This window comes from Sphaerodactylus townsendi, linkage group LG03 (assembly GCF_021028975.2).
Source record: "Sphaerodactylus townsendi isolate TG3544 linkage group LG03, MPM_Stown_v2.3, whole genome shotgun sequence".
NCBI classification, from domain to species: Eukaryota; Metazoa; Chordata; class Lepidosauria; order Squamata; family Sphaerodactylidae; genus Sphaerodactylus; species Sphaerodactylus townsendi.
Window position 1 is genome coordinate 1,193,407 of NC_059427.1, and position 27,513 is coordinate 1,220,919.

The 27,513-nt window shown below is 56.6% G+C and overlaps 4 protein-coding genes across 6 annotated transcripts in view; 3 read left to right on the plus strand and 1 right to left on the minus strand.

The window, feature by feature from the left end:
• The window catches only part of LOC125428777 (zinc finger protein OZF-like), a 798,123-nt gene that overhangs the window by 745,946 nt on the left and 24,664 nt on the right, over positions 1 to 27,513 (plus strand). The window lies entirely within an intron of this gene.
• Positions 1 to 27,513, minus strand: part of LOC125428596 (zinc finger protein 345-like) — a 320,997-nt gene that overhangs the window by 99,137 nt on the left and 194,347 nt on the right. The window lies entirely within an intron of this gene.
• LOC125428857 (voltage-dependent calcium channel gamma-8 subunit-like) lies at positions 8,561 to 20,627 on the plus strand. 3 transcript variants are annotated; one of them, XM_048489561.1, is made up of 3 exons: positions 8,561 to 9,246; positions 12,891 to 13,077; positions 20,147 to 20,627. In XM_048489561.1, the coding sequence occupies exons 1-3, from the start codon at positions 8,952 to 8,954 to the stop codon at positions 20,202 to 20,204; spliced, it is 540 nt and encodes a 179-aa protein (XP_048345518.1). In that variant the 5' UTR covers positions 8,561 to 8,951; the 3' UTR covers positions 20,205 to 20,627. The 3 variants fall into 3 exon arrangements, with proteins under 3 accessions (XP_048345518.1, XP_048345519.1, XP_048345520.1); XM_048489562.1 differs by lacking the exon at positions 12,891 to 13,077 and having other exon boundaries at positions 20,123 to 20,627; XM_048489563.1 differs by lacking the exon at positions 12,891 to 13,077 and having other exon boundaries at positions 8,567 to 9,246.
• RING1 (ring finger protein 1) overlaps positions 24,226 to 27,513 on the plus strand; it is a 6,571-nt gene continuing 3,283 nt past the window's right edge. The window contains exons 1-4 of the mRNA XM_048489462.1: positions 24,226 to 24,367; positions 24,964 to 25,055; positions 25,417 to 25,577; positions 25,765 to 25,980. Coding sequence (XP_048345419.1) covers positions 24,978 to 25,055; positions 25,417 to 25,577; positions 25,765 to 25,980 — 455 coding nt within the window. The 5' untranslated portion in view covers positions 24,226 to 24,367; positions 24,964 to 24,977. The remainder of the gene's footprint in view (positions 24,368 to 24,963; positions 25,056 to 25,416; positions 25,578 to 25,764; positions 25,981 to 27,513) is intronic.

Consider the following 27,513-nt stretch of genomic DNA (forward strand, 5'->3'; position numbering starts at 1 on the left):
GCGACGTCTCCCCAAAAAAAAAGAGTCGTGAAGGCAGGCAGTGCCAGTGGTGGGCAGGGGTCAGGGAGTGTGTGTGTGTGTGTTGCGTAGACGTCTTTTGCTTAGCTCGGCATTTTGCATTTTTTGTAGGGTTGAGGGGCGTCATTGGGGGGCATTTTGCGTAGCGGGGGAGCCGTCGTGGGGGGAGCACGATTCTTGCGTCTAATTAAAAGTCAGATTTCCAAGCTCGGCACCTCGTTGTCTGTTCTTCTGGCCGGCGGGGGGGGCGCCAGAGAGGCGGGGAGGGGGCTCCTGCACCCGTGTCCTCAGGTGACCCCTGGCCCGTACCCTCCCCTCCCCAACCCACGTGCGCCAGGTCGGATACCCCCCCCCCCCCTGCACTGGTCCTCTGAGGCATCCTCCCCTTCCATGGGATTGTTGCTTCTGCCACCCGGCTGAGCAGAAATTCACCCAGTGCATCAGGGAGCATCCCAGCAGGGTGCAGGCGCGTAATAATGGGGGGGGGGGGGGGAGATACACAGGCTAAAGACCCTGCAGTCCCGGTTCCTTGCCCCCCAGGAAGACTTGGGCTACAGAGAGGGCTGCCTAGCGAGGCTTGCTTTTTTCTCTGTCGTCTCTGCAGCTGCGCCTTCGGGGGAGGACCTTTCTCTCCCCCCCTCCCCAGCCATGGCTGCCTCTCTCCTGCCGCCTGCAGGGTCTTTGGCGCTGGTCACAGGTTGCGGGGGGGGGGCGTTTGCACCAGGCCAGGGGCGGCAATAGTTGGGGAGGGCTTCGTGCATCCCGAGGGAGGAGCGTCCCTACTCTCCGGGAGACCCTGCGGTGCACAGGGAGGGGGGCTTTCGGTCCCATTTTTAGGGGCGGAGGAATCTCCCCACCCTAAAAAGCAAGCAGGACTTCTGAGCCAGGAAGCCAATCAGTGACACCCTTACAAAGTGATTGGAAGGAGATGCACCTGTTGAATGTCCCACCTCGTGGGTCGCAGTGAAAGTCTCCCCTGCTGGTGAGCGCATTTCCTGTCCACGGACAGCAGGGAGCCCGTGGAGAGAGGTGTTGCAAGGCAAAGCTGCCTGTTGGATCGCAGTCACAATGAAAGCCTGGGAAGCTGCCCCCCCACCACCACCTGACCCCACCCCCCGTCTCTTTGCAGGGGGGGGCGGGAAGCGGCATGGCCGCGCCGTCACTGCGCTCGCCTGGCCAGGGAAGGGGCGCTGGTGGCCAAATGGCCGACTGCAGCGAGGAGCCGGCGCGGCCGAGACCCTGCGGGAGCTGCCCGGCAGGGAGACCCGCACCAGGCCTGGGGGGGGTCTGACGTGGAGCTGCTCCGAGGGAGCGTGGCTTGGGGCTCGTGGGGCGCGACGTCCAGGTGGGCTGCCCACTCCCCTCGCGGGGCTGCGCGTGGCCCGTGGGGCGCCTGGAGCCAGGGGCTGCGGCTCTCCCGGGGGGGGGTGGGTGGAGTTGGGGGGGCATTGCTGGCCATCACATGCGGATCCCGCGGACCGAGTCGCGGCCCCTGCCAGTGGGGGGGGGTCCAGCAGAAGTTCGCACCACTCCCGGCAGAACTCCGGTTGTTAAAGAAGAGTGCTTGTAAACAAACAGTTGTTCCAGTTACTTGATTACCCCCCCCCATCTTGCCTTAGCAGCGTACTTGATTTGCCCATTCTTACATTTGAACCCTCTCTTCCGGAAGTGCCAGCTCCCCAGCACCAGGCCCACCTCCCGCCTCCCCCTAACGTCACATGGACGGCGCTTTGTTTGCCACAATTCCCATCGCTCCAAGCCATGAGGCCTGAAGAAAGCCTCCCACGTCCAGAAGCAGTGTACCTCTGCATCCCTGTGGCTGAGGGTCTTTGCCGCAGAGGGGGAGCCCGGCTAGACAGTGGGGAGAGCCACATTCACCTGTAGCCTGGCCCAGCAGGGCTCTTCTGGAGCTCTCCTGACAGCCGAATTAAGCATGTGAGTGGGGGGTGGGGTGTTGGTTCGCCACCCCGAGGGTTTCTCCCAAGGCCCAGGGAGAAGCAGAGGTGGTTTGCACGCCTCTGCAGAGCCCTCCTTGGTGGCCTCCCAGCCCCCAGCGCCAGCCCTGCTTCAGCTTCTGGGATCTGAAGAGAGCCACAGACCCCACTCTGAACGAACTGGCCGCCCTTCAGCTTGACTCCCCTGCTCCCTGGCCTGCGCCGTTCGTGAGGTGGAGGAACGGTGGCCGTTCTCCAGAGTGTTTGGGATGATGCGATGCTCCTGACTGCCCCAGGCTGTCTTGTGCTTGTGACTCAGACTCTCACTTGAACTGGCGCCGCCCGTCCCCTGCAGGCCGGGGGGTGGGGGGGGCAACTTTCCCCTCAGCTGCTACTGCCTGTGGTCCTTTGACGGGAGGGTGCCCACGGGCTGCCATGCCTTGCAACACCATGGCTAAAATGCCCTAAATAGCGGGTCAGATGGGGTCAGGCACCGCTGCTAGAACTGGCCCAGAGCCTTCCCTTTGGTTTCCTCCTGGCCAAACCTCTCTGCTCAGGGGAAAGGCGTGGGCGTCGCTTGGATCTTTGGGGGTTTCTGGGCCTTTTGCTTGGCTGTCCCCAAAGCTCCTAACCCCCCCCCCAAAAAAAAAAACCACCGCACACACATCCCTCTCACTTTTCCAGACCCACCTACTCCCTTAGCCACCATCTCTTTTGTAAACTGTGCCGGCATCTACCACGAATGGCGAATTCCTCCTCAAGCAGAGCCGGAAGGCCTTTGATGCCGTCCTCAGAAGAGTGAATCTCAAGGTAGGGGGGGGGCTGGGGGGGGGCACATCCCCTGGAGGTGCAACCACGGTGTGTGTGTGGGGGGGTGAAGCCCGGTGCTTTCGAGGGACTGGCTCTCTTCTTCTTTTCCTGCAGGGGACGTTCTTGAGAGGCCCGACCCAGGCAGTGGCCCAAGCACTGGTAGCAAGCCCGGAGACACCCGGGGGCTCCATCATCCAACATGGAGGCAGCATCGTTGGGGAAGGTGCCGTGCCCCCACCCCATATGAAGAGCTCTGCCAAAGGACACCCCATAATCCTGCCCCACAATCCTTGCCCCAGCCCATTACGCCCAGGCAGGGGCCAGCTGGAAGGACTCCCCCCTCCCACACACACTCTTCTCTTTCCCCCCTGGCCAGGTGGGGAACCTGGGGCAGGTGAACTTCGCCGCCTCCCAAGGCGGAGGTGGAGAGCTCCTGACCAAGACAGCGGCCAAGGGAGCTGGCCAGGTGAGCCCCAGCGGGGGAGGGAGGGTCAACCCACCAGGAGGCTCATGGCGTGAGGTGCGGCCTCTCTTGGTTTAACCAGCCCTGCAAAGTTGTTTTGAAGATGGAATGGAGGGAATGCTGGCAGGAGCTGATGGGAATTGTAGTCCCACAAACATCTGGGAGAGAGCACAGATTGCAGACTCCTGGCCCCATCCGGAGGCACTGATGGGGGGGGGGGGAGCTGCCCTATTTCGTGGCTGACCTTGCAGGGGGGGGGTCCAAAGCCACCTTGGCTTCTGTGACCTTCTTTCTGGCCGCCCTGCAGGTACGGGATTCGCTGCAACACAGTCCTCCCCGGTTTAGATCCAAATCCGGCTCCCCCCACTTGAAGCCCGATAAGAGTACCCCAGAAGAAGTGCTGGACAAGGTTGAAAAGTAAGGAGGAGGGGAGGGTTGGCTAGCCAACACCCCATCTCTCTCAGATATTGGGGGGGGGGGGCAAAAACTGTTTTACACATAGTGGGGATGGGGAGCAGGTCAGCGTGGAGCCCGGGTGGTGGAGCAGTTCTAGCATCTGACGAGCCCTGGGGGTGGGGGGGTGGTATCCGGGTTCAAATTCCCAGGAAGCTCTGGGGGGGGGGGGCACTCTCTTTCTGCCTGACCTACCTCACAGGGTTGTTGTAAGGCTGAAGTGGCGGACCCAATGGCGGTTCACCCCACAAGAGTTCCCTGGGAGGAAGAGCAAAAAATGCAACAGAGTAAAAGCGCAATTATCTGCACTCCCGCCCCTCATTCCCCTCCTTCTGTTTGCAGTTTGCACCAATGGTGCCTCGGGGACGTCTGGGGGGGAGCCACAGAAGGTCCAGATTTTACCAGCTTGGGGGGGGGGGGACCTTGCTTGAGAGCAGGGGGGGCGGCCTGATCTGAGTAGTGGGGGGGGGCTGGTCACCAGACCCTTTGGGTCAAGGAGGGGTGGCCTTTGTAGGCCTTGCCAAGTGCGTTGAGCCTGCCCGAAAGTCTCCTGTGTCTCAGCTTCCTTCCCCTCCCCCCACAACGTGACCCCCCCCCAACACACCATTCTTCTCCTAGCACTTTCTTCACCCCCACCACCCCTCTGTGCTGGAAGTCCCAGTTCCTGGGTCTCCTTGTGAGGCAGCCGAGAGCACCGGGGTTCGGGGGGGGGGGGGGCTTGTTCCACCTGGAGCTGGCCAGGATCCAAAAGAAGCAGACTCCAACCTCAATAGGGGGGCGGAGGGCGGAAAGACCCCACCCACATTATGGCACTGGGGCGTAACAGGTGCTGGACTCCCAGTGGGTGGGAATACTTGGGGGAGGGGGAGGATATGAAAGGGTTTGAGGCCACTGGGCATTCTTGACTTCATGATGGGGGGGGGGAGGCAGAATGTTTGGGAGGGGGGGCCTCCATTGTGAACCCCTCTCCCCTCCCAGACGTGGCCGATGTCTGTGCTTTCCTGGCCTCCGATGAGAGCAGGTACATCACTGGAGCCAGCGTGGAGGTAACAGGTGAGCGGGGAGGGGAGGGGCTTTGGTTCTGATTGGCCAGAGGAGGGTGGGGGGCACCTTCTGAAGCCTTCCTCTTCTCTTCCCATTCGGTTTCCCTGAAGGGGGTCTTTTCATCTGACACGTGCATTTCTGGAGCCCCCACACACACACCCTCCTGAGTTGACACTCGGGAGCCCCCCAAAGAGAGGGCGTTAAGGCACAGCTAGGAACTGCATTAGCGTGGCAGAAGCCTTGCAGGCCTCCCTGGAAGCTCCCCAGCTGGGGGGCTGCCAAGAAAGTTGCCAGAAGAGATCAGCTCCTGGCCAGGATGTCCGTTGCCACCCGGGGGGGGGGGGATCTGCCCTCCACCCCCGCCTTGAATCGCTGATCCGGATGTGGTGATTGATGAATGTCCTTGATTGACTGATGGTAGAACTTTAAATAAATGAGCATTTGCAACCTCGACAGAAGCCGCTTTGTGGGAGTCTGGGGGGGGGGGGGGGGGGACGCCACGCCCTTTTTAGTGGAAGTTACTGGGAGAAGCGATCCCCAGCGTGGCTCTTGTGGGCTTTGGGGGTCAGTGTAGCCGTGGACTGGTCGTTTCTGCTCCCAACTCTCTAACCTCTTTCCCAGTACAAATCAAGGAGCCCGTCCTGTTTTTCGTGGCTGCCTTCCAGTGGAAATTGTGCTCTCCCCCCCGACTCCCCCCCCCTCGCCATCAATCTGCCCATGAGAAGCTGCTGGTCTCGCCAGAGACAACGAGAGATCTTGCGGAAATTGCAGAGCGGGATCTGCTCCCCTTGCCCTGACTCGGGAGGGGGGCCCAGGCGACCCCCCTCCCGCCAGATCTGGAAGCTAAGCAGGGTCAGTGGGGGATAGCCCTTGGGTGGGAGGCCCCCAGGGAATGCCAGGGGACCTTTGGCCCGGTCTCCCCATAAGCCCCCGGTTTCTTCATAGGCATCGCTAGAAGAAGGAGGGTTTGGATTTATACGCCGCCTTTCTCTCCTGTAAGGAGTCTCAAAGTGGCTCATAAGCTCCTTTTCCCTTCTTCTGTCCACAGCAAATGTAGGCGGGCCTGAGAGAGTTCTGGGAGAACTGGGGATGGCCCAGGGTCACCCAGCCGGCTTCATGTGGAGGAATGGGGAAACAAACCCAGTTCACCAGATGAGAGTGCACCGCTCATAGCCACTAAGCCACGCAGGGCAAGGGAGCTCAGATTGCATGGGCCCCATTCTGACTTCGGGGGGGGGGGGGGGGGGGGGGTTGGGGCCGGCTTTTGCTCCCGGGCCACAAAGTCTTGAGGTTGTGTCCGAGATCCCCCTCAGTCCTCTTCCCTTGCTCAGCTGCGGGAGGACTGACGGGGCTCCGCTTGTGCGGCTGCACTAATGAGTGTTTGCCGAAGGGCTTATTAGGGTGTGCTTGGAAAGAGGCGTGGGGTATCAGAGCGGGCTGGGGAGAAAAGAGGATTAGCGGGGGGGGGGGGGGCTGGAGGCGGGGCTCTCCTTCGGCCCCCTGACCTGTTCTGACCAAGCGGCGCTCTTCCCACACTGCCTACCTGAGGGCGCAGAGAGGCCCCGCAGTCCCTTCCATGGGGGTCTGAGGGCTCACTTGTGGGGTCTGCCTCTGTGCGGCTTTTTGCCCCACCTGTGAGAAGCCTGGGACAGCCGGCACACACACACACACCGACATCAGCCTGACTGGGGATCCGAGGGCCCGTTTCTACACCACAAGGGCCAGGTCCACATTTTGTGCAGCTCCCCCTGGCTGAGGTGGGACGAGAGGGAGGGAAGCCAGTTGAGGGGGGGGGGTGAATTTGTCTGCTGCTGCCCTCCAGGGAACCCCCACTCTCCTGGCAGTCAGCCGAGGGGGAGGGCTCTGTGTGTGTGTGTGTGTTTGGGGGGGGGGGGGGCTACTGGATACCACCCTGCTGCTCCGTTCCCTGGTGGCCTCCAACAGCTGTGTGGCAAGAGGGGACGTCTGGTTATTGCTGAAGCGCCAGTGTGGTGTTGTGGCGAGAGACCCGAGTTCGAAACCCCACTCTGCCACGAAATGGGCCGTTCCTATGTATACCCGCTGCCCGGCTGGGCTATTGTGAGGCTGGAAGGAAAGGGGGAGGACGGTGCCAGCAGCCCCCTTGGGGAGAGAGGCAGGTGAAAATGAAATAATGTGGGGTGGGCAGGCCGGCCCCACAGAACAGCCGCCCTCCCCGCCCTCCCTGGACTCAGGATTCCACGTTTGTCCTCAGGTGTACGAGGGAGGGACACCCCGAATCAGGCCTCGGAGGGGTCTGTCTTGCCCACTCAGAGGGGCTATGGCTTCCCAGGGTCTCGGGCGGGGGGAGGGGAGGGGCTTTTTTCCCACCCCCCTCCTGCCACCTTTGACTGATTGACCCTCAGAGCCCCCTCCCCACCAACGCCCTGCAAACTGCACCGATGCTGATTGAAACTGCAGCCAAACCCGCCAAGTGGGGCTCTAGCAGAGCAGGGGGGCGGACTGCTGGGCCCGAACTCATCCAGAGGGGCGGCAGAGTGGGGAGCAGACCCAAAGGCAGCCGGTCCATAAAGCCGCTTGAGGGTTTGGGAGGGCGCCCACCCTTCCTCTCTCCAGACAAGGGGCTCCCCAGTTGGTGCTTCACAGAGCATCGGAAGGGCCAGGTTTCCTTCTCCACATGAACGGCGGACCCTTCTCTGGAGAACTGGGTTTGCTTCCCCGCTCTTCCACTCCTGCTGGGTGGCCTGGGGCTAGTAGTCACGGCTCTCTCTGAACCCGCTCAGCCCCACCTGCCTCCTCAGGGGGTCTGTTGTGGGGAGGGGAGAGGAAGGAAAGGTTGGCAGGCACACTTAGGAGTCTCTCCTGACAGGAGGGTGTAGATCCCAACTCTTCTTGTTTCTACGGGGTGGGAGGGGGCGGGCCCCTTCTCCACCCCACGGTTGTGTTTGCTGCTCCTGAACCAGGCTTTGGGGCAGCCCCCCCCCCCCCAATGACAAGCCAGTGACAGCCATGCAGGCTCGCCCTCTGAGGGGGCTTCCACACCACCTTTTTTGGGGTGCAGCCGTCAGGGTGACCATGGGGGGGGGGGGGCAGCACAAAATGTTTTTGCTTTGATCCAGCCATCCTGATGTGGAGCTTGCGCAGGAGAGATCGGTGGATGCAAAAGGGGGTGTTGGGAGGGGGGCATATATTTCTTCCCCGTCTCCCGGAGTCCTCCCTTCCCGCCCTGTGGAAAAATCAACAAGTTGACACTTCTTGGTGTATTGAATAAAGACCCTTCCTGGGCAAGGCCTCACCTGTTGAACTTCTGCCTGGTGCAGAGCTGCAAGTAGTACTGGGTCCCGGCTGGGAAAGGGGAGGTCGAGGGGGGGGGCCCTTTAGGGTTGGACCTCCCCCCCCCGATGGTTTTGCCCTTCACCCCCCCCCCCAAACCACCAAGATGCGGTGTTTTGTGAGAAGAGTCACTTTCTTGTGCAAAGTTCCTCCAGCTAGGAGGGCCCAGGTGTCCTGGGGGGGGGGGGATGCTGATTGACCCCCCTCCCCTCCCGGGCAGCCCGGCTTTTCTTTCCGGCTTGGTTGCATAGAAGGGGGTGGGGGGAGGGATTACGGTGAAAGGGAGGGGGAGGGGATTAGCCGGGGGTCCCCCCAGCCCCTATTCTCCGGCCCCTGTTTGAAGCCGCCCGGCCGCCGTGCCTTCCATTGAGAGCCGCATTGCCCAGGGCAACCGGGCGGGGGAGAGGGGGAGCGCGGAAGGGGCTGGAGTGGCCACAGGCCCGCCCCCCCCCAAAAAAACCACTGCGCTGGGTGGGTGCTCCGGAGCCCGTGGGGGGTCCTGGGCCCTCCCCCCCCCACCCTGGGCATCTCTTGCTGTCGCCAGGGAAACGGGCTGACCCCCTTCCCCCCCCCGGGCAGCTCCCCCCTTTCTCTTGTCCGGGGAGGGGAGGGGGGCTTTCCCCATTGAGGCAGCCGCCCCCTATTCAGGCGCTCTCCCTCCCTCCCCCCCCCCCAATATCTGGGGCCTATTGTGGGCACAGCTGTGCAGCCCCCTCGGAAGCCGGCGGCCCCAGAGGCGGGCAGATAAAGCCAGGGACGGGGCTGGCACCGAGACCCCCTGAAAGGAGCCTTGGGGGGCTGCGCCGCCCCCTCCCCGGGCGAAATCGTGGGAGGGGGGCACACGCGTCTCCCACCCCCACCGCCACCGCCACCCCCCGGCACTTCTGAAGGCGTCGGAGTTGGTTTCTTTTCCTGGGATGAAACTTGGTTCTGGGACCGGCGTGGGGGCCTTTCGGGGACTTCTGCCTGGAGTTGCGGGGGGGGGGGCGCTGAAGAAGGTCAGGGGGGGGGCATCCGCAGGTGGGGCCCAGGGAGATGGCGGGGGCGGGGGCTGCCGGGGGAGGGTCGAGGCTTCGGGCTGGGGGCTGGGGGGGGGAGGGCAGCCTCGGATGGACGGAGGACCGGCGACAGCGACCGACCCCCGCGTGCGGCAGGATGGCCCCGTTGGGGGGGCGAAGAGGCCCGGAGCGCCCGCACGAGAAGCGCCCGCAGGTAACCCGGGCCGGGGAGGGCGCGCGGGGACCCCTGGGCCTGACTTCCGAGGAGACCGGCGCTTTCCCTGCACTGCAGGGGCGCCGGGTGCAGCCCCTGGTCGGACGCAGCTTCTCTGCCCCACTGCCCCGCAGGGCGCGCGCGGGGTGTTTGGGGAAGGCCCACTGTGCCCCTTTGCCCACCCACTGTGCCCCTTCGCGCCCCCTCCGCAGGGACCGCCCCCTCGCCCCGAGAAGCGCCCGCCAGCCCCTTCCCCCCCCCTCCCAGGGCCGCTGCCCCTGAACATGGAGGCTCTGACCTGTCCCGGCCGCTTCGGACGAGCTCGCGGGTGGGGGGGGGGGGGCGCTTCCTCGGTGTCCCAGTCTGGGTTGGGAGATCCCGGGAAGTTTTCCCCGGGAGGGGGGGGGGGCTCAGCAGAGTCCGTCCTCCAAACCTGCTGATCTCTGCGGGGGTGGGGGGAGATCATGCACCAGCCCCCCCTCCCCCGACATTGGCAGACACCCCCCACGGCACCTTCCCACAAGGGATTCCCTCCCGGCTTCCTTCTCTTCCTGACGGGGCGGGGGTCCTGTCTTTGCAGAGTGGGAGGAAAAACTACTCCCCCCCCCAAAAAAAAGTGGCAGCTCGGAAATTCCAGGCAGTCGGGCTTCCGCGTCTACCTCCCCTCGCCGCCCCAGCACCGGGTCTGGGCGCTGGTCGCCCGTTTCCGTTTCCCAAGGGGCAGGAGGACCTAATTGCCCCCCCCTCGGCCCCCGCCCTACGATGCTCCTCGATGGGCTGGCGGTTCTCTGCGATGCGCGCCTGGGAATGCTCCCCGGCCCACATTGCTGTTGAGGGGGTGGGAATCGGGTGGGGGAGGGGGCGTATAGCTAGGCCAGACACGGAACACGCGTGGGGGGGGGGATGGCTCCCTTTGCTACTATTATTGGAATACTGGGGGGGGGGACATGATTTGGCCACGATTGAGGAACCCACCCAATCTGTTTCCCCCATCACTTGAACACAGTTCGCTTCTTGGAATTCCCCATAGGCCGGGTGTAGGTTGATTTGTGTGTGGGGGGGGGGGGGGGGCATCCAAAGTCTAGGGGGTGCAGATTGGCCCCGGAGGAGGTGGAAGAGTGGCAGGTGGTGGAACTGACCCAACCCCCTCAGGCCACAGGTGATGGTGATGGATGCCCTTTCACTTAAAAAAAAAACCCACCTCCCTGCAAGGAGAAAATTAGCACTTCAGGGAGTAAGGCTCTGCACACAGCCCTTCTTTAATTGCTCGCCTGTTTGCACAGATCTCCCCCCCCCCAGTAGTGGCACATCCCAAAAGGTGACCCCCCCCCCCCCCCCGGTGGCCCCGGCATTTTGCCCAGGAATTTCCATGCTGGAGTTCAGCAGCTACACACCAAAGTTTAGACCGTGGGTTCAGTATGGGGATCTCCATCTCCCTGGCATCTGACTGGGCATCCTGTGCCCAAGCGTGGCAAGTGGAATCTTGCAGCAGCATCCCCGCCCCCCCCCCCCCACGGCCCCGGTGGTTCATCTGAGGCAAACAAGCCCAGCTATGGGGATTGTCTTGGCCCTGTTTGCCACAACAGCACCCTTATTGCTTCTCTCAGTCATTTGGCAGAAACCCTGAAGCCTCCGGCTTCCTCAGGCTATGCTGTGGGCGGCTGCTGTGATGCTGGAATCCACCCCCAAACAGCATCACTTTCAGTGGTGTTCAAACTAGGGAGCCCAGATTCTCCTTTTAAATCCACCTTAAAGGGAGAATCTGGGGTCCCCAGTTGAAGCAACATTGAAAGTGATGCTGTTTGGGGGTGGATTCTCCCCCACCCTAAAACAGCATCACTTTCAATGTTTACACTGGGGACCTCAGATTAAATCCATGCAGAAGGGGATGGATTTAAAAGGATAATCTGGGGAAATTTGGGGGGTGCCTGCTGTCAGGGGTGGAATTGTTAAGCTACCAGCAGCAAACTTTCAGGGTATCTTTACGCAACTCTCCTGATGATACCACCCAGGTTTGGTGAAGTTTGGTTCAGGGGGTCCAAAGTTAAGGACCCTCAAAACTGTAGCCCCCATCTCCTATTAGCTCCCATTGGAAACCATGGGGGATGGGGGCACCCCCTTTGGGAGTCCATAACTTTGGACCCCCTATACCAAACATCATCAAACCTGGGTAGTATCATCAGGAGAGTCTCCCCAAAAATCCCTGAAATTGTGGTGCTGCTAGCCTAACAACTGTGCCCCCTGCAGGTCAAAAACCGAAAAAACTTTTAAAAATACAAAAAACCCCACAAATGGGGGCGGAGCTTAGGACATGTAATGCCGGGGGGGGGGGGGTTGAACCGGAGAACCCACCCTTACGTATGTCCTTGGACTCAGGTGTGTGAGTGCGCATGTGCCTCTACTGAGGCAAGGAGGGAGGAGCCTTTGCACCCTGGCCCACGCGCCCACAGAGGGAGACACGTCAGGGTGCGCGTGACATGGCGTGCACATGAAACTCTCTCTTGGAGTTCACACGAGTGCAAAGGTTCTCCATCCCAGCCAAACAGATTCAGAGTTGCACATCGGACACCCGCACACAAGCAGCCACGCACAAGGTGCCACGGTGCACACGGAGCGCATCACAAGTCTAGTCCAGAAATCAAGACAAGTTTTCTCCTGTGCGGGAAAGGAATTAGTGGCAAAATGTGGGAAGAGCTGGGAAATTTTTGCTGAGAGATTCTCGCTGACTGGGCCCAGATGGCCACACACGGTGGACCCTCCGATTTACTCCCCCCCCCCACAATCCCACAGTAAGGAAAACCTACCTCTGAGGGGGTTACGGTGGGAGGGGGGAATTCTGCCACATTCTTTGATAGAAGAACAGAAATTTGGCACAGAAAACACAGCAGTTATATAAAAAGGAGTTTTAATAAAGTTCTAAATATAAAAACTCAGACACCCCTCCCCCCAGAAATGCCACCTCTGGAGCAGCAGTGGCCTAGTGGCTAAGAGCAGGTGCACTCTGATCTGGAGGAACCCGGCTTGTTTCCCAGCTCTTGAGTTGTAGAGGCTTATCTGGGGAATTCAGATTAGCCTGTGCACTCCCACACACGCCAGCTGGGTGACCTTGGGCTGGTCACAGTTCTTCTGAGCTCTCTCAGCCTCACCTACCTCACAGGGTGTTTGTTGTGAGGGGGGGAAGGGAAAGTAGTTTGTAAGCCCCTTTGAGTCTCCTTGCAGGAGAGAAAAGGGGGATATAAATCCAAACTCCTCCTCCTCCTCCTCCTCTTCCTCTTCTTCTTCTTCTCTGGGTTCTTTCTATCTTTTTTGGATGCAAAATGAGTGGAAGATTTTCATTCAAGTGGGGGGCGTTCAGGCCTCATCCATAATTGCTTCAAGGCTGTGGAATCCCCCCCCCCCCCCCCGCAAAGAGGCCCAGAGCTCTGGCATTCTTGTCTGAAGAGATGTCAAACCAACCTGAGCCTATTTGTGATTGTCTGTGTTCCGTTGTCTCTGTGTGTCTGTGCTTGTTCTGTTGTTTTGTGGGAAGCCCCACTGAGCTTTGGAGAGGCCGGGCAGGTACAGATGTTTTGGATCCATCCAAGGAGCCGCCACTGCGGATCACAACATCGCTTGTGGGTAAAGAATTTTGTCCTCTCTTGTAGATTTTGAACCCTGGAACATCTGGAAGCAGAAAAGGGGCATTTTGACCCCGAGGCTGCAACCCAAGAAAGCCTCTGCTACCCTAAAGGCATCAGCTTCTGGAGTGACACAGAACTCTTCTTTTGCCGGACTGCGAGAAACAAACTTCGGAACATGTGGAGAGCCAGCGTGGCGTAGGGTTAAGAGCAGGTGAGCTCTAGTCTGGAGAACTGGGTTTGATCCAGTGGTGGGATTCAAATAATTTAACAACTGGTTGTTTACAAGCACCATTTTAACAACCGGTTCTGCCGAAGTGGTGCGAACTGGCTGGATCCCACCACTGGTTTGATCCCCGACTCCTTCACATGAAGCCTGCTGGGCGACCCTGGGCCAGTTTCAGTTGTTTCATCCCTACTTGCCTTGTGTCTGTTGTGGGGAGAGGAGGAGAAAGGAGTTTTAAGCCACGCAAAAAATGGTGTAACTCTACGGCCCCTTCCATCATTGCAGAATAATGCACTTTCAACTCCGCTTTCACAACTGTTTTGCAGAGTGGGTTTTGCTGTTCCGCACAGCTGTACAGTGCGTTGAAAGTGGATTGGGAGTGCATTATTCTGCGTGTGCGGAAGGGGCCGTGGAGTCTCCTTACAGGAGAGAAAGGCCGGGTATAAATCCAAACTCCTCCCCCTTTTCCTCCCCCTCCATTCTTTAAGCTTGTCCAGGTACCTGGACGCTTTGGCTCCAATTCTTGTTTTAAGGGGCTTTTACTATACGAAGCAAAGTGCTCTTTGTAGGGACGTATTAATGGCCGGGAGACTGGATGTGGCCCCAGCAAGATGACTGGCCAGCTCTCCTCTGAATTCAATTCCCAAAGTACTTTGCTCTCGATACTTTAAACACGACAAAAGTTTAGGCTGAAATGGAGCTCTAGCTGGAATGGAAAGGGGAAAGAACTGGGGGAATTAGGAGGATTAATTAGAGTGGGATATTTGGCAGTTTTCATCGAGTGGGGGAGAAGGGGAGGGAGGGTCTTCCAAATGCTCCACCAGGGCCTCACTTTAAGGCCCAGTTCCTCTCTTGTTGGGGGAGTGTCCTGCATTGCCCCCCCCTCAGGATTTTGGATGCCCCCCCCCCTTCCACAGAGGGGCACACCATTCCAGGGCGCCTGGCCACCCTGGGGTGCCTTGCGGGCTGGGAAGCTGCTTGTCATGCCTGCTGTCCCTGGGTGGGCCGGGGTTGGGGTGGTCTGCGGTGGGAAGTCAGAGGGAACCTTTGACTTGGTGGGGGCTCGTGGGGGGGGGTCTCAATGGCATGGCACCCACTCTGGCATTGAACCCTGGCTTGTGATTGTCCAAACGCAATTCTTGTATGTGTGCCAGGAAGAGTTAAAGAGTCCTTGGACGTCCCACGCGTACACGGAGGTTTGTTGGCGTTACAACTGGGGAAGAGTAGACAGGCAGTGTGTGTGTGTGTGAGCTGAGGATGAAATTCTTTGCAGGAGATGCCTCCTCTCCCTATTTCTATTGACCTCCTTTGCAATTTGACCCCAAATGTTCCCTCCTGGTAGGAATTTCCAGGTGCAAACGGTTGATGTTGAGAGAATCAGACAAACAGGTACCTGGGACAGACCATTAACTGGCACAGAACTCCAAAAACATGCAAACTTTCATGTCCCACAAAACTCTTTATCGAGGAGAACACAGATTTCACCCGGCAATAATGCTACAAAACCCCACATACTTTTCAACCGTCAGCTTTATCATGACCTGCCAGAGAAATTAATCGTTCCAGCAGTTCAAGCTAAAACAATCCAGAGTAAAAAGAAGCAACTTCCTATCACAAATACTAAAAACAAAGTCTTGTTAAAACAAGAAAGTGGCAGAGATGTTTAATCATTCATTTTATTTCTTTACAACTTGTTGATTTTAATGCTTAATAATCTTAATTTTTTTATATGCCAACAAAGGTATCTGATGTATTGTCGAAGGCTTTTCACAGCCAGATTCAACTGGTTGTGGCAGGTTTTCCGGGCTGTGTGGCCGTGGTCTGGTGGATCTTGTTCCTAACGTTTCGCCTGCATCTGTGGCTGGCATCTTCAGAAGTGTATCACAGAGAGAGGTCTGTTTCACACTGTGTCCAGTGTTTTCCACAGAGAGAAGTGTAACAGACTTCCCTTTGTGATAGTCCTCTGGAGATGCCAGCCACAGATGCAAGCGAAACGTTAGGAACAAGATCCACCTGACCACGGCCACACAGCCCAGAAAACTCACCACAACCAAAAGTTTCTGAATCTGCTAAAGCACCCTGAGCCAAGCCGGCTGGCAGTGCCGGGCAAATCTGGTCCGTGGCCTTGGGGACAATGTGGGAAGGTGGTTTAGAGCGTCACACTAGTATCCGCGAGGCCCAGGTTCAAAACCACACTCGCTGGGTGACCGTGAGCCAGGCACGCTGTCTCCACCTAACCACAGGGTCACAGGGAGGTCAAAATGAAGCAGGGGAGAATGCCGTTTATGCCACATTAGGGGAGAAAGCCAGGGTATAAACAAATCACAGAAATAAATAATCTGCTTCTCTCTGCATTGAAAGGAAGCCACAGTAAAACTTCTCCCCCCTTCGGCTCTCTGTTTGGCAGCCGAGGCGGGCATCGGCCTTCGGGTGCTGCGGAAGGCGCGTGACTGGGGTGCCGGAGCCGGGATGAGTCCCAGCTGAGCTGACAAACTGGGCCCTCCTCAGCACCGACGGGCTCCAAGCGATGGGTGCTCCCGGCCTCAGCAGGACGGCTGCCAGCTCCACCCAGAGAGACAGTGATTGTCCTCCTCTCTGTGGCCGTCACTGGGCACAGGAGCCAGGGCTGCCCTTGGGACCCCCTTTGGCAGGGCGGACTGCTTGTGCGGGCAACACTCCCCTCCCACACGGAAAGGGAGACGGACACAATGGACCCGCAACCGCCACAGAGTTCATGGGTAGAAAAAGCGCACCAGGCGCCTGCCAGAGGACTGGAGCTGAAGGGAGGCTGTGGAGACGACCCCCACCCCCCAGAGCTTGGCCCACCCCCTGGCAGCCCCTTCCCCTCCAATGCGCAACCCCTTCTCACAGGCTGCAGAAAGGAGCGGAGGAGCGGGGGCCGCCCCGTGAAGAGGGGCACATGTTGCCAGGCAAACACCACAACACGCCACTGTGACCTGGGGGGGGGGCAGCCCCGTTGGTCTGGGGAGCGGCTGGGTTGGGTGTGGTGTGGAAGTGGCATCAGATGGACCTCCGGCCTGGCCTTGAGCTACCCGCGCGGGGGGAGGGGGGCTGTCATTCCGTGCCTTCCATTACAGGGCGGGGAAGCTGCTCCCCCTCCCTTCCCCTCCGCCCCCACAGGTAGTCTTCAAGGTGCCCCAGGTGAGTGGACCAGGTGACCACCCGGCTGGAAGAGGGTCAGGAAGGAGGAGAGTGCGAATGCAGAGCAGGGGCCCGGAGAGCTGATCTTGATGCCTGGCCTGGAATGGGTGCTCTGTGGCTGGAGGGGGGGGGGGCAGAAAAAAGGGGGGGTTAAGCTGTTCTTCTTTGCCTGCTGCCACAGGGGACTGTGTGGGGTGTGACTCTCTCAAGCCCCCTCCCAGTTTTTTCACAGCACTTACCACTCTGTGGAAGGGGGAGGGGTTCCCTGGGGAGGTGGGGGGGGGGACACGCCTATTCAAGATGCCCTGCATGGGCAATGGGAACAAAATTCCACCAGGGTTTTTAATGAGGTCGAAGAAGAAAAAGAAGAGTTTGGGTTTATATCCCCCCTTTCTCTCCTGCAGGAGACTCAAAGGGGCTGACAATCTCCTTGCCCTTCCCCCCTCACAACAAACACCCTGTGAGGTGGGTGGGGCTGAGAGAGCTCCGAAGAACTGTGACTAGCCCAAGGTCAACCAGCTGGCGTGTGTGGGAGTGCACAGGCTAATCTGAATTCCCCAGATAAATGACCCGGAATGACCTGAATTCCCTCTCATAAATGACCTGGAAGTAGGGGTGGGTAGCGTGGTGGCCAAGTTTGCGGATGATACCAAATTATGTAGGGTGGTGAGAACCACAAAGGATTGCGAAGAGCTCCAAGCAGACCTTGATAAATTAGGTGAGTGGGCTAAGAAATGGCAAATGCAGTTCAATGTAGCAAAATGCAAAGTGATGCACATAGGGGCAAAAAATCCAAACTTCACATACACACCATGAGGGTCAGTGCTATCAGTCACAGACCAGGAAAGAGATTTGGGAGTCTTAGTTGATAGTTCCATGGGAATGTCAACTCAATGCATGGCAGCTGTGAACAAGGCAAACTCTATGCTGGGGATAATTAGGAAAGGAATTGAGAATAAAAATGCAAGGATTGTCATGCCCTTATATAAAGCAGTGGTGCGACCGCACTTGTAGTACTGTGTTCAGTTCTGGTTGCCACATCTCAAAAAGGACATCGAAGAGATAGAAAAAGTGCAGAGAAGGGCAACGAGGATGATTGAAGGATTGGAGCACCTTCCTTATGAGGAGAGGCTGCAGCGTTTGGGACTCTTTAGTTTGGAGAGGAGACGTCTGAGGGGGGATATGATTGAAGTCTATAAAATTATGCATAGTAGAAAATGTGGACAGAGAGAATTTTTTCTCTCTTTCTCACAATACTAGAACCAGGGGGCATCCATTGAAAATGCTGGGGGGAAGAATTAGGACTAATAAAAGGAAACACTTCTTCACGCAACGTGTGATTGGTGTTTGGAATCTGCTGCCACTGGAGGTGGTGATGGCCACTAACCTGGATAGCTTTAAAAGGGGCTTGGACAGATTTATGGAGGAGAAGTCGATTCTATGGCTACCAATCTTGATCCTCCTTGACCTCAGATTGCAAATGCCTGAGCAGACCAGGTGCTCAGGAGCAGCAGAAGGCCATTGCTTTCACATCCTGCATGTGAGCTCCCAAAGGCATCTGGTGGGCCACTGCAAGTAGCAGAGTGCTGGACGAGATGGACTCTGGTCTGATCCAGCAGGCTATTTCTTATGTTCTTAGATAAGCCTCCACAGCTCAAGCGGCAGAGCTGGGAATCAAACCCAGTTCCTCCAGATCAGAGTGCACCTGCTCTTAGCCACTACACCACTGCTGCTCTTTTGAGGGAGATTGGGGCTATTTGGGGTTTTATTCCATCAACCAATCATTCGTTAAGGTTGTCATGGACCAACTGAATGGAAACATACATTAGCACCGTGGTTGTAAGAAAAAATAATGCATACACGCATACCACTGGTGTGTGTTTGTACAAACATTACGCACAAACGAACAATCTTCCTTTCATTTTATTCTATTCTGTGTGTTCTTAATTGTGATTTCTAGGGGGGATTTCTAGGGGGGAGGGTGGAATCCTGTCCTTCAACGCTCCACTCGTGTCAGATCCTTGGATCAGGGCCCAATAAACACTCAGCTGGTTCAAGGTTTTATTTGGCAGACATCAGAGAGCAACGAAAAAGACCAAACGGGCAAAAAGGCGCCAAGCAGTTGATAATATGCATCACTCCTTCCCCACCCCTATTACGAGAACATCGCAGAGTAGAGAAAACTGGCCTGGGGCCCACCCCAGACGCAGACTCCCCCAAGGTCAGGCTGACAGACAGCCCAGCAGCACCTGCAAAAGTGACATCAACTCTGAACACACACACACACCCTCCCACACCCAGGCTTCACAGCTTCAGGCCCACTGGGGATGGGGGTGGGGGGAATAACAGAGACCCACCTTACAGGACTGTTGTAATGTTTACTGAGAGGATGTATAGGAAACTCAAAGTACACATAAAAGCTATGTGTTAATTGCTATCAATAAAGATTATATTGATGAATGGGATTGTTTTTGTTATTCACAATAAGACCCATCTAAGCACCAACGCAAAACTGCGCAGTCCCCTCCCCTCCCAAACACAGGAGGTGCAGAGATAGGAAGCCTCTGAGCATGGGAAAGGTGCTTCTCCCAGGCGTCTGGAGCAACTGCAGCTACGGACTGATAGCTTGGCAGGTTTTGGCCCCAGGACCTATTGTAAGCCCTGCACAAATGCCGGCCTTTTGTCCGGCTTCTCCCCGCAAGCCCGGCACAGCTGCCTGCCATGAATGAAGCCGAAAGGGATTTGGAGCCGGCAGGTGGAAGCGGGGCTGGGGGCAGCCACAACGCGCCCCCCCCCATCTCCCACCCTGCTGGCTCCCCAGCCCAGCCTCACACAGTTCTGCATGGGCTCCTTCCCCCATAATCCCCGGGCCCTTTCACTGGGGACAATGGGTCAAGCTCGGCCTAGCCTGGGTGGTCCCGGCCCTTTTCACACTCCGCAGCAATGCCCGGCCAAAGACACCCTGCCAAGCACGTCAATCTCCACTTTCCCAGACCGGTCCCTCGGCCCCCTCCCCACCCCACCCCTTGAGATGGGCTTTTCCCCCTGCTGCCCCCCCCCCAAATTCTTTCTAGTTTTCACAAAAAGCTCCTTAGTTTACAAAAAAATCCATTGGTGGTTGTGGGTTTTCAGGGCTGTGTGGCCGTGACCTGGTCGTTTTTGCTCCTAACGTTTTGTCCGCATCTGTGGCTAACCTCTTCAGAGGATATCACGGTAAAATGTGCCACAGAAGGAAACATATCTCTTCCACAACATACCTCTGAAGCAGAGGTGGGATCCAGCAGGTTCTCACAGGTTCCCGAGAGTAGGTTACTAATTACTTGTGTGTGCCGAGAGGGGGTTACTCATGGGTGATTTTGCCACGTGATTTTTGCCTTAGTTACGCCCTCCTCTCAGCAGCAGCGTGCAGAACTGGAAGCAGTCTAGCAGGAGGTGCACTGGAAGCGCAGCGTAAGGTGCCCGCGCCTCAAGGCATTCGTTTCCCGCCCAAGGACCGGCGCAGCAGCTGCGTCCTTGCCACAGCCCCGCCCAGGAATGCCCCACCCCCAGGAATGCCCGGCCACGCCCCCGTCGTGCCCCGCCCAGCCCCATTGGCGCTATGCCACAGTTTGAATCCCACCACCATGGGAACCTGTTACTAAAATTTTTGGATCCCACCACTGCTCTGGAGATGCCAGCCACAGATGCAGGCGAAACACCAGGAGCAAAAATGACCAGTCCACGGCCACACAGCCTGGAAAGCCCACGGCAGCCAGTGGATTCCAGCCACGAAAACCTTCGACAGGCCATTCTAGTGATCTGGCAGAGGGAGAAAACGTTCTTCACAGCACGCATCATTTTATAAATCTGTCCCGTGCCCATTCGTTTACAGATTTCCCCTCTTTCCTCCTCAAAGCTCATTCTCCAGTAGAGAAAAATACAACCAGCTACAACAGAGGAAGACCCTGGTTTAAATTTCACCTTTGCTCTGGCCGCCACACGCAGCAGGTTCAGGCAGGCCGCAATATGGGGATCACAGCGACGGCTCGCTCTGCTGCACAGGGACAGCGTCAACTGAACTGGAGGTTTCGCGGCAAGAGTTGAGGCTCACGGGTCCAGCTTCGGGGCAGGTGCAAATGGCTGAGAAGCACACGGTTGCATTGCAATTAATTAGCAGGGCAAATAATAGAATGGGGTGCAAATGAGTTGTTTTGTAAAACTTTACTAGATAACAAACAAGTGTAGGAACAGAAAAGTGCTCAGCCTGGGTGTCAGTGCAGTCTATCTGTGCCTGTGGGTGTCTCTCTCTGGAAGAAGAAAGCAGAGATGTTTTCCCAGAAGCTCACCTGATTCCAGGCATCTGACTGCAGCAGTTAACCCTTGCTTGACTGAATGAAAAATCCTAGCAAACCCTTTCTCAAGTGTCAGATTCTGAAGTCAAGCAGGCAGAACTTCTGATGGAGATTCTCAAATTTCATCTTGCTGAGGGGTTTCGTCAGTAGGTCCACGATCATTTTCTTGTGCAAAGAGTCTAATTCAGTGGTGGGATTCAGCCGGTTCGCACCACTTCGGCAGAACCGGTGGTTAAGATGGTGCTTATAAACAATCAGTTGTTTAAATTATGGACCAGTGGTCTAATTCCTCTTTTACTGCCATCTTTTATTTTCCTTCGTCACATGGAGGCAACTTCCTCATTTCATCCCAGCTTTTGATTATGGCTTTGCACATTCCTGGTCAGGGTATCTCTTTGGTGCCCCCCCCCCCCCCGTTGTGCTTCTTTCTGACCTCCTTACAGTGACTCATGACAGTCTCTCTTTCTGTTGGTTTGGATCCATCATCTCCCCCTTCTGATTGGGAAGTCTCTTGCTGGGATGCTGAGTAGGCAGGTAACGCTGTCATCCACTCTGCAAATATGACTTCTTCAGTCTCATTCATCTTGCTTCAGAGCACACAGAATGCTTCTCTATGTGGACACCGTTGCATATGTGGACATCAGAGGCCTTGGGATCCGTGACTCTGTGTAGCCTCTTGAATTTGGATGGCAGCCAACTAATGATTCAACCTCAGCTCCTGGACCTAGTTTTCTTCTTCTCTTTTTGAGAGTTTTTATATACGTTTTTGCTCCAAATGGCTTCAAGTGTTTTAAACTGGTTTTTCCCCCTTATGCTGTATTTCAAAAGGAGTCATTCCAGTAGGTCTGCGTGTTATTCTGTTGTAGAGACAAGCAGCTGTATTGACAGATTCTGCCCAACGGATGTCAAGTAGTGCAGCCTGCATTAATAAACAACGTGTAGTTTCAAGTATTGTATGATTAAATTGCTCTGTTCGACCATTTTAAGGAGGCAAGTATGTCACTGATCTTGCGTGTTGGGTACCTTCTTGTTCTTGGTAATTTTGGAATTCACTAACACTGTATTCCCATTGCCTGAAAAATAAAATTCCTGGAGTTCTTTCATGCTTGTTTTTAACAGCTGCTACATAAGCTTTGACTTTTTAAATACTTGATCTTTTAAATACCCATCTGCTTGGTGCATCAATGAAAGTCAACACGTATGTGTTTCCACCAACAGAAGGCGCTAGAGGTCCAAGTGGGTCCGAGTGTCCTTGCGTTGGCCCGTCCTTTTCTCCTGCTTGCCCTGAAAAATGAGGTCTGAGCAGCGCACTTGGCCTGAATGCATATTTCACAGCATTCAGCACGTTTTATTGCACTCAATTAGCTTTTATAAGTTTTCTCACTGAGTCTGTACTTCTGTGATCTAATTTTACAAACTAACCATGAATACAACTGGAGTGAACAACTCTTGCTCGACTGAATGAAGCAGGGCACTCGTGAGATTCTAACACATCCCTCCAACGGCCCCTGCCCTGCATTTTGTTTCTTTCCTGAGCATCCAGTCTGAAGAGGAGCTCAGTGGGACATGAACGTTTCCTCACTGCTGGGTGGCTCTTGGGCTGGCCCTCATGAGAAGCATTTTCAAAAAGACAACTGCTGTTTGTGGATTTCTGTCTCTAATGGGCGGACACGGCTGTCTGTCCTTTCTGTGCATTGTGGGAATGAGAGAAAATGTGTGCAAGATTCTTGACGTCTCTAGTGGTTAAAAGTGCAGGACTAGGATTTGGGAGACCCAGATTTGAACAGAAACTAAAAAGGTTACAAAGTCTAATAAAACTGTCCATTAATATATATTAAATATATATGTCCGTACAAGACATTTTGCAATGGCTGTGATTGGCCGAAGAGACCCCCAAGGGCCATCAAGTCCAACCCCCTGTGATGCAGGAACACACAATCAAAGCACTCCTGACAGATGGCCACCCAGCCTCTCTTTAAAAACCTCCCAAGAAGGAGACTCCACCACTCTCCCAGGCAGCGAATTCCACTATCGAACAGCCCTGACTGACGGTTCTTCCTAATGTTTAGGTGGAATCTCTTCTCCTGCGCTTTGAATCCATGACTCCTGGTCCCGGTCTCTGGAGCAGCAGAAAACAAGCTTGCTCCATCACCAACCTGGCATCCCTTCAAATATCTAAACATGGGTATCCTGTCACCTGTTAACCTTCTCTTCACCAAACCAAACATCCCCAGTTCCCTGAGCCTCCCCTTGTAGGTTACGGACTCCAGACCTTTCACCATTTTGGTTGCCCTCCTCTGACACGTTCCAGCTTGTCAATGTCCTTCTTGAATTGCAGTGCCCAGAACTGAGCACAGTACTCAAAATGAGGTCTGACCAATGCAGAATAGAGAGGTACAATTACATCCCTCGAGCTAGACACTATACTCTTATTGATGCATCCCAGAATTGCATTGGCTTTGTTAGCTGCTGCATCACACTGCTGACTCATGTTTAGCTTGGGGTCCACAAAGACTCCCAGGTCCCTTTCGCATGTTCTGTTGTCAAGCCAGGTGTCACCCATCCTGCACCTGCGCATTTCAGGTTTTTTGCTTAAGTGTAGAATCTTACATTTACCTCTGTTGAAATAATCTGTCCAGCGGGTTTTGAATTCAAAACCGGGCTTCTGGATATACCGAACATTAGCTGCCCCTCCCATTTTGGTGTTGTCTGCCAATTTGATTAGCGTGCCCTCTATTCAAATGATTTAACAACTGGCTCCGGTGGTGGGATTCAAATGATTTAACAACTGGTTGTTTATAAGGCCCATTTTAACAACCGGTTCTGCCGAAGTGGGGAGAACCGGCTGAATCCCACCGCTGCCTCGATTCCACCATCCAAGTCCTTGATATGAATATTGAGCAGCAGTGGGCCCAGGAAGACACCCGTGCGCACCGCCCCCCCCCCCGCCCCCCCCGCCCCCCCCGCCCCCTTTATAGGAATAGGGTAGATGATCATTGTTCAACTTCTATTATTCCGGGTTTTGTAACTGTGAATGTGGTTTTGTGGATTTCACCATTACTTGTGTTTTAAATGTCATGTAAAATATTGCCAGCTGCCACGAGCCGGGCTTTTAGGGCGGGATATGAAGTCAAAATAAAACAGAATAATTTCAGACCCAGTACACGTGTTCGGAACAACACGCTTGTGCAAACTTAGCCCAGCTTGGAAGAGACAGACCCGTGTTTGGCAATGTATGTCCGGCTCACACGAAAGGCATCGCGTTCTGAGGACCGCGACCTCGCAGGGAAACGGGCGGACACGTGTTGACCCGCGTCCTGACGGCGCTCCTTCTTGGCGACACGCGTGTTCCCCGGCGGTGCGGTCAGAGGTCGCTCCTTTGCAGCCGGGCTTTGCCTTCCTGGACCCGCACCGGGCGGGGGGTGGGGGTGGGGGTGGGGGTGGGGGGGCGACGCAGTAGGCGAGACGGGGGGGGGCTGGGGGGGCGAGAGGTACCTGCCCTGGCCCGGGGGGGGGTCAGGCTAAGCCAGGAGGGTGGGAGGAGCCGCGCTGGGGGGCGGGGCGCTGGAGGGGCTGCAGCGCCGCCCCCCGCCGGTCCCTCCTCCCCGCCCCGAGGCTGGGGGGGGGTCCCGTGACGTCACGCGCGGGTAGCGGGCGGAGGGAACTCCCTCCCGTGACGTCGGGGCGGGACGGGGGCGGAAGTGACGCGCGGCGGAGGTCCCCGCCCCCTCCCGCAGGAGCCAGGAGAGGAAGCGGCCGCAGGGAGGACCCCGGCCCGAGAGGCGGTAGGGCGACCCCCCCCTTTCCTCCGGGGCTCCCCCGGGCATGCTGGGCCGGGCGGGCGGGGTCGCGAGCATGTGCAGAGGGCGGGGCGCGCCGCCGGGGCGCGCCTCGAGCATGTGCAGAGTTCAGCTCCCGAGCCCGGTTGAATGCGCGCGGAGGCGAGGGCGGGGGGCATGGGGGAGAGGAAGGAGCTTCGGAGCATGTGCAGAGGGCGGCCCCCAGTCCGCGCCCGAAGACAGGATCCTGCTGGAGCCCCCGGGAGAGATGCCGGGACTTCAGGGGACATGTTTCGATCTCCATGAAGAAGAGAACCCCTGGGCATGTGCAGAGTGCGCTTCTCCTAATTGCAGCGTGGCCCTAATAAGCCCTCGGCTGCCTAGACGGGGGGGGGGGGGGGGCCCGGGTTTCGGCCCCGGGCCGGTTCTGTGGGGGGGGGGGGGGGGGGGGGGTTGCGGGCCTGGGGCGGGGGGGGGGGGGGGGGGGGGGGGCTGGAACTTGTCCTGGGGACCAGGTGCTTTTCCTGGGGTGCGCCCCCCCGCCTTCCTGGACTTCACGCTCCGCCTCTGACCCCCCACTTTTGCCTCCCCCCCATCTGCAGCTGCCCCTCCCACCATGGCGGCCCCTGCCAACGCTCAGACCGCCAGCAAGACCTGGGAGCTCAGCCTGTACGAGCTGCACCGGACCCCGCAGGTGAGGCCAGGAGGGGGGGGCCTGGGGGGAGGCCGAGCGCAGGACGGGCCCCCCAAGAGCCGCTGGAGAGTCGTCTCCCTTCCTAAGCCCTCCTTCCTCCATAGAGTGGGTGGAGGCCAGAGGGGGGGCCCTATGAAAAAAAGCCTCCCCCCCCAAATACTGTTGAAAAGTTTCCCCGCAGATTCAAGTCCCCCTAAACCACCCCTTCGGATGGGGGGGGGGTGTCAAAAAGGAGGGCCCGCTCCCCCTGCTAAGTCAGGTGGTTTTCAGTCGTGACCCCCCCTCTGGGTCGCCCCTTCACCTGTCTGGGGCCTGTCAAGCCACCTGCCTCCTTCTCTGCCCCCCCCCCCTCCGACCGCAGGAGGCCATCATGGACGGGACGGAGATCGCCGTCTCCCCCCGCAGCCTGCACAGTGAGCTGATGTGCCCCATCTGCCTGGACATGCTGAAGCACACCATGACCACCAAGGAGTGCCTCCACCGCTTCTGCTCCGACTGCATCGTCACGGCGCTGCGCAGTGGGTATGTGGAGAGGGTTGCGGCAGGGATCCTCGCAGGGGGCGGGGAGGGGCAGGTCGGCACCTGGCCGCCTCTCGCAGCGCCAGGCCCGGTCCACGGCAGCTGAAGGGGGGTGGGTGGGGCAGGGAGGGCTCCGGGGACCTTGCTGCCGAGGGATTCCCAGCGGCCCGGCCCTTCCCCTCTGCCCCAGGAACAAGGAGTGCCCGACCTGCCGGAAGAAGCTGGTCTCCAAGCGGTCGCTGAGGCCGGACCCCAACTTTGACGCCCTCATTTCCAAGATCTACCCCAGCCGGGACGAGTACGAGGCCCACCAAGACCGAGTCCTGGCCAAGCTGAACCGCCTCCACAACCAGCAGGCCCTGCGGAGCAGCATGGAAGAGGGCCTCAAGATGCAGGCCATGACCAGGTAGCCCGGGAGGGGGGGGGGGCAGAAAAGCTTTCCACTCCCCCACCCCAGGGAGTACCCAGCCTGCTAGAGGATGGGGGGGGGGGCGGCGCGAGTTGAGGTGGGGCAATGGCAAAGTACCTCGTAAACATAGCTTGCCTAGTGTGACCTTACCCAATGGGTCAATAATGACCTGGTACTTGCACTTTATCTTTATAGAAAGGTTGGCTCAGGTGGGCACTTGCAGGTGCCCGCTTCCCTCGGGCAGGAACCAGGTGGTGAAAGGCTAAACATATGGTGGATCTTGTATTGCAAGCCTAAAATGTTCATGTCTCCTTGATAAATAATAAAGTAAGAAATATGAGGTTTAATGGTTTTCTATGTTATTAATATGAATTCTTTCTCCTGTAAAACGTAACGGAAAAGCTGTATTAAATCATTGGCCATGTAATCTAAGAATGCTGTAATCTCTTATACACTCATATCAACATAGAAGCATAATGTAATACACAATCCGTAACTTAAGTTGTCTGCATAATGTCGGCTCGTGCGATCATGTTGTTTGTCAGCACGAGAGCAATGTAATATTAACCTTCTGTTATATTTTACTGTATAAGGAATTCATATTAACAATACCATAGAAAACTGTTAAACTTTATATTTCTTACCTTGTTATTTATCAAAAAGACATAAACATTTTAGGCTCTGAATACAGGATTATAGAATCATAAAGTTGGAAGAGACCCCAAGGGCCATCAAGTCCAACCCCCTGCAATACAAGAACACACAATCAAAGCACTCCCGACATATGATCATCCAGCCACTGTTAAAAAAACCTCCAAAGGAGGAGACTCCACCACTCTACGAGGCAGCGAATTCTACGGTTGAACAGCCCTGACTGACGGTTCTTCCTAATGTTTAAATATCTTCAAATATCTAAACATGGGTATCCTGTCACCTGTTAACCTTCTCTTCACCAAACTAAACATCCCCAGTTCCCTGAGCCTCCCCTTGTAGGTTACGGACGCCAGACCTTTCACCATTTTGGTTGCCCTCCTCTGACACGTTCCAGCTTGTCAATGTCCTTCTTAAATTGCGGTGCCCAGAACTGAACACAGTACTCAAAATGAGGTCTGACCAATGCAGAATAGAGAGGTATATCCCTCGATCTAAACACTGTACTCCTAGTGATACAGCCCAAAATTGCATTGGCTTTCTTGGCTGCCATATCGCACTGCTGACTCATGTTTTGTTTATGGTCTACTAGGATTCCCAGATCTCTTTTGCATGTACTGTTGTCAAGCCAGGTGTCACCCATCCTATATCTGTGCATTTCATTTTTTCTGCGTAAGTGTAGAATCTTACATTTATCTTAACATGCCCTCTATGTCATCATCCTAGTCGTTGATAAAAATATTGAATAGCGCTGGCACTCCACTAGGCACTCCTTTCCAGGATGAACATAAGAACATAAGAACAAGCCAGCTGGATCAGACCAGAGTCCATCTAGTCCAGCTCTCTGCTACTCGCAGTGGCCCACCAGGTGCCTTTGGG

What these genes read in the sequence shown, in the direction of transcription:
- LOC125428857 (XM_048489561.1), top strand. Translation starts at nt 8,952, where the DNA reads ATGAAACTTGGTTCTGGGACCGGCGTGGGGGCCTTTCGGGGACTTCTG. An exon ending in CGCACGAGAAGCGCCCGCAG is followed by an intron (nt 9,247 to 12,890) that starts GTAACCCGGGCC and finishes CCTCTCTTGTAG; the next exon opens with ATTTTGAACCCTGGAACATC. An exon ending in TGGCGTAGGGTTAAGAGCAG is followed by an intron (nt 13,078 to 20,146) that starts GTGAGCTCTAGT and finishes TCCTCCTCAAAG; the next exon opens with CTCATTCTCCAGTAGAGAAA.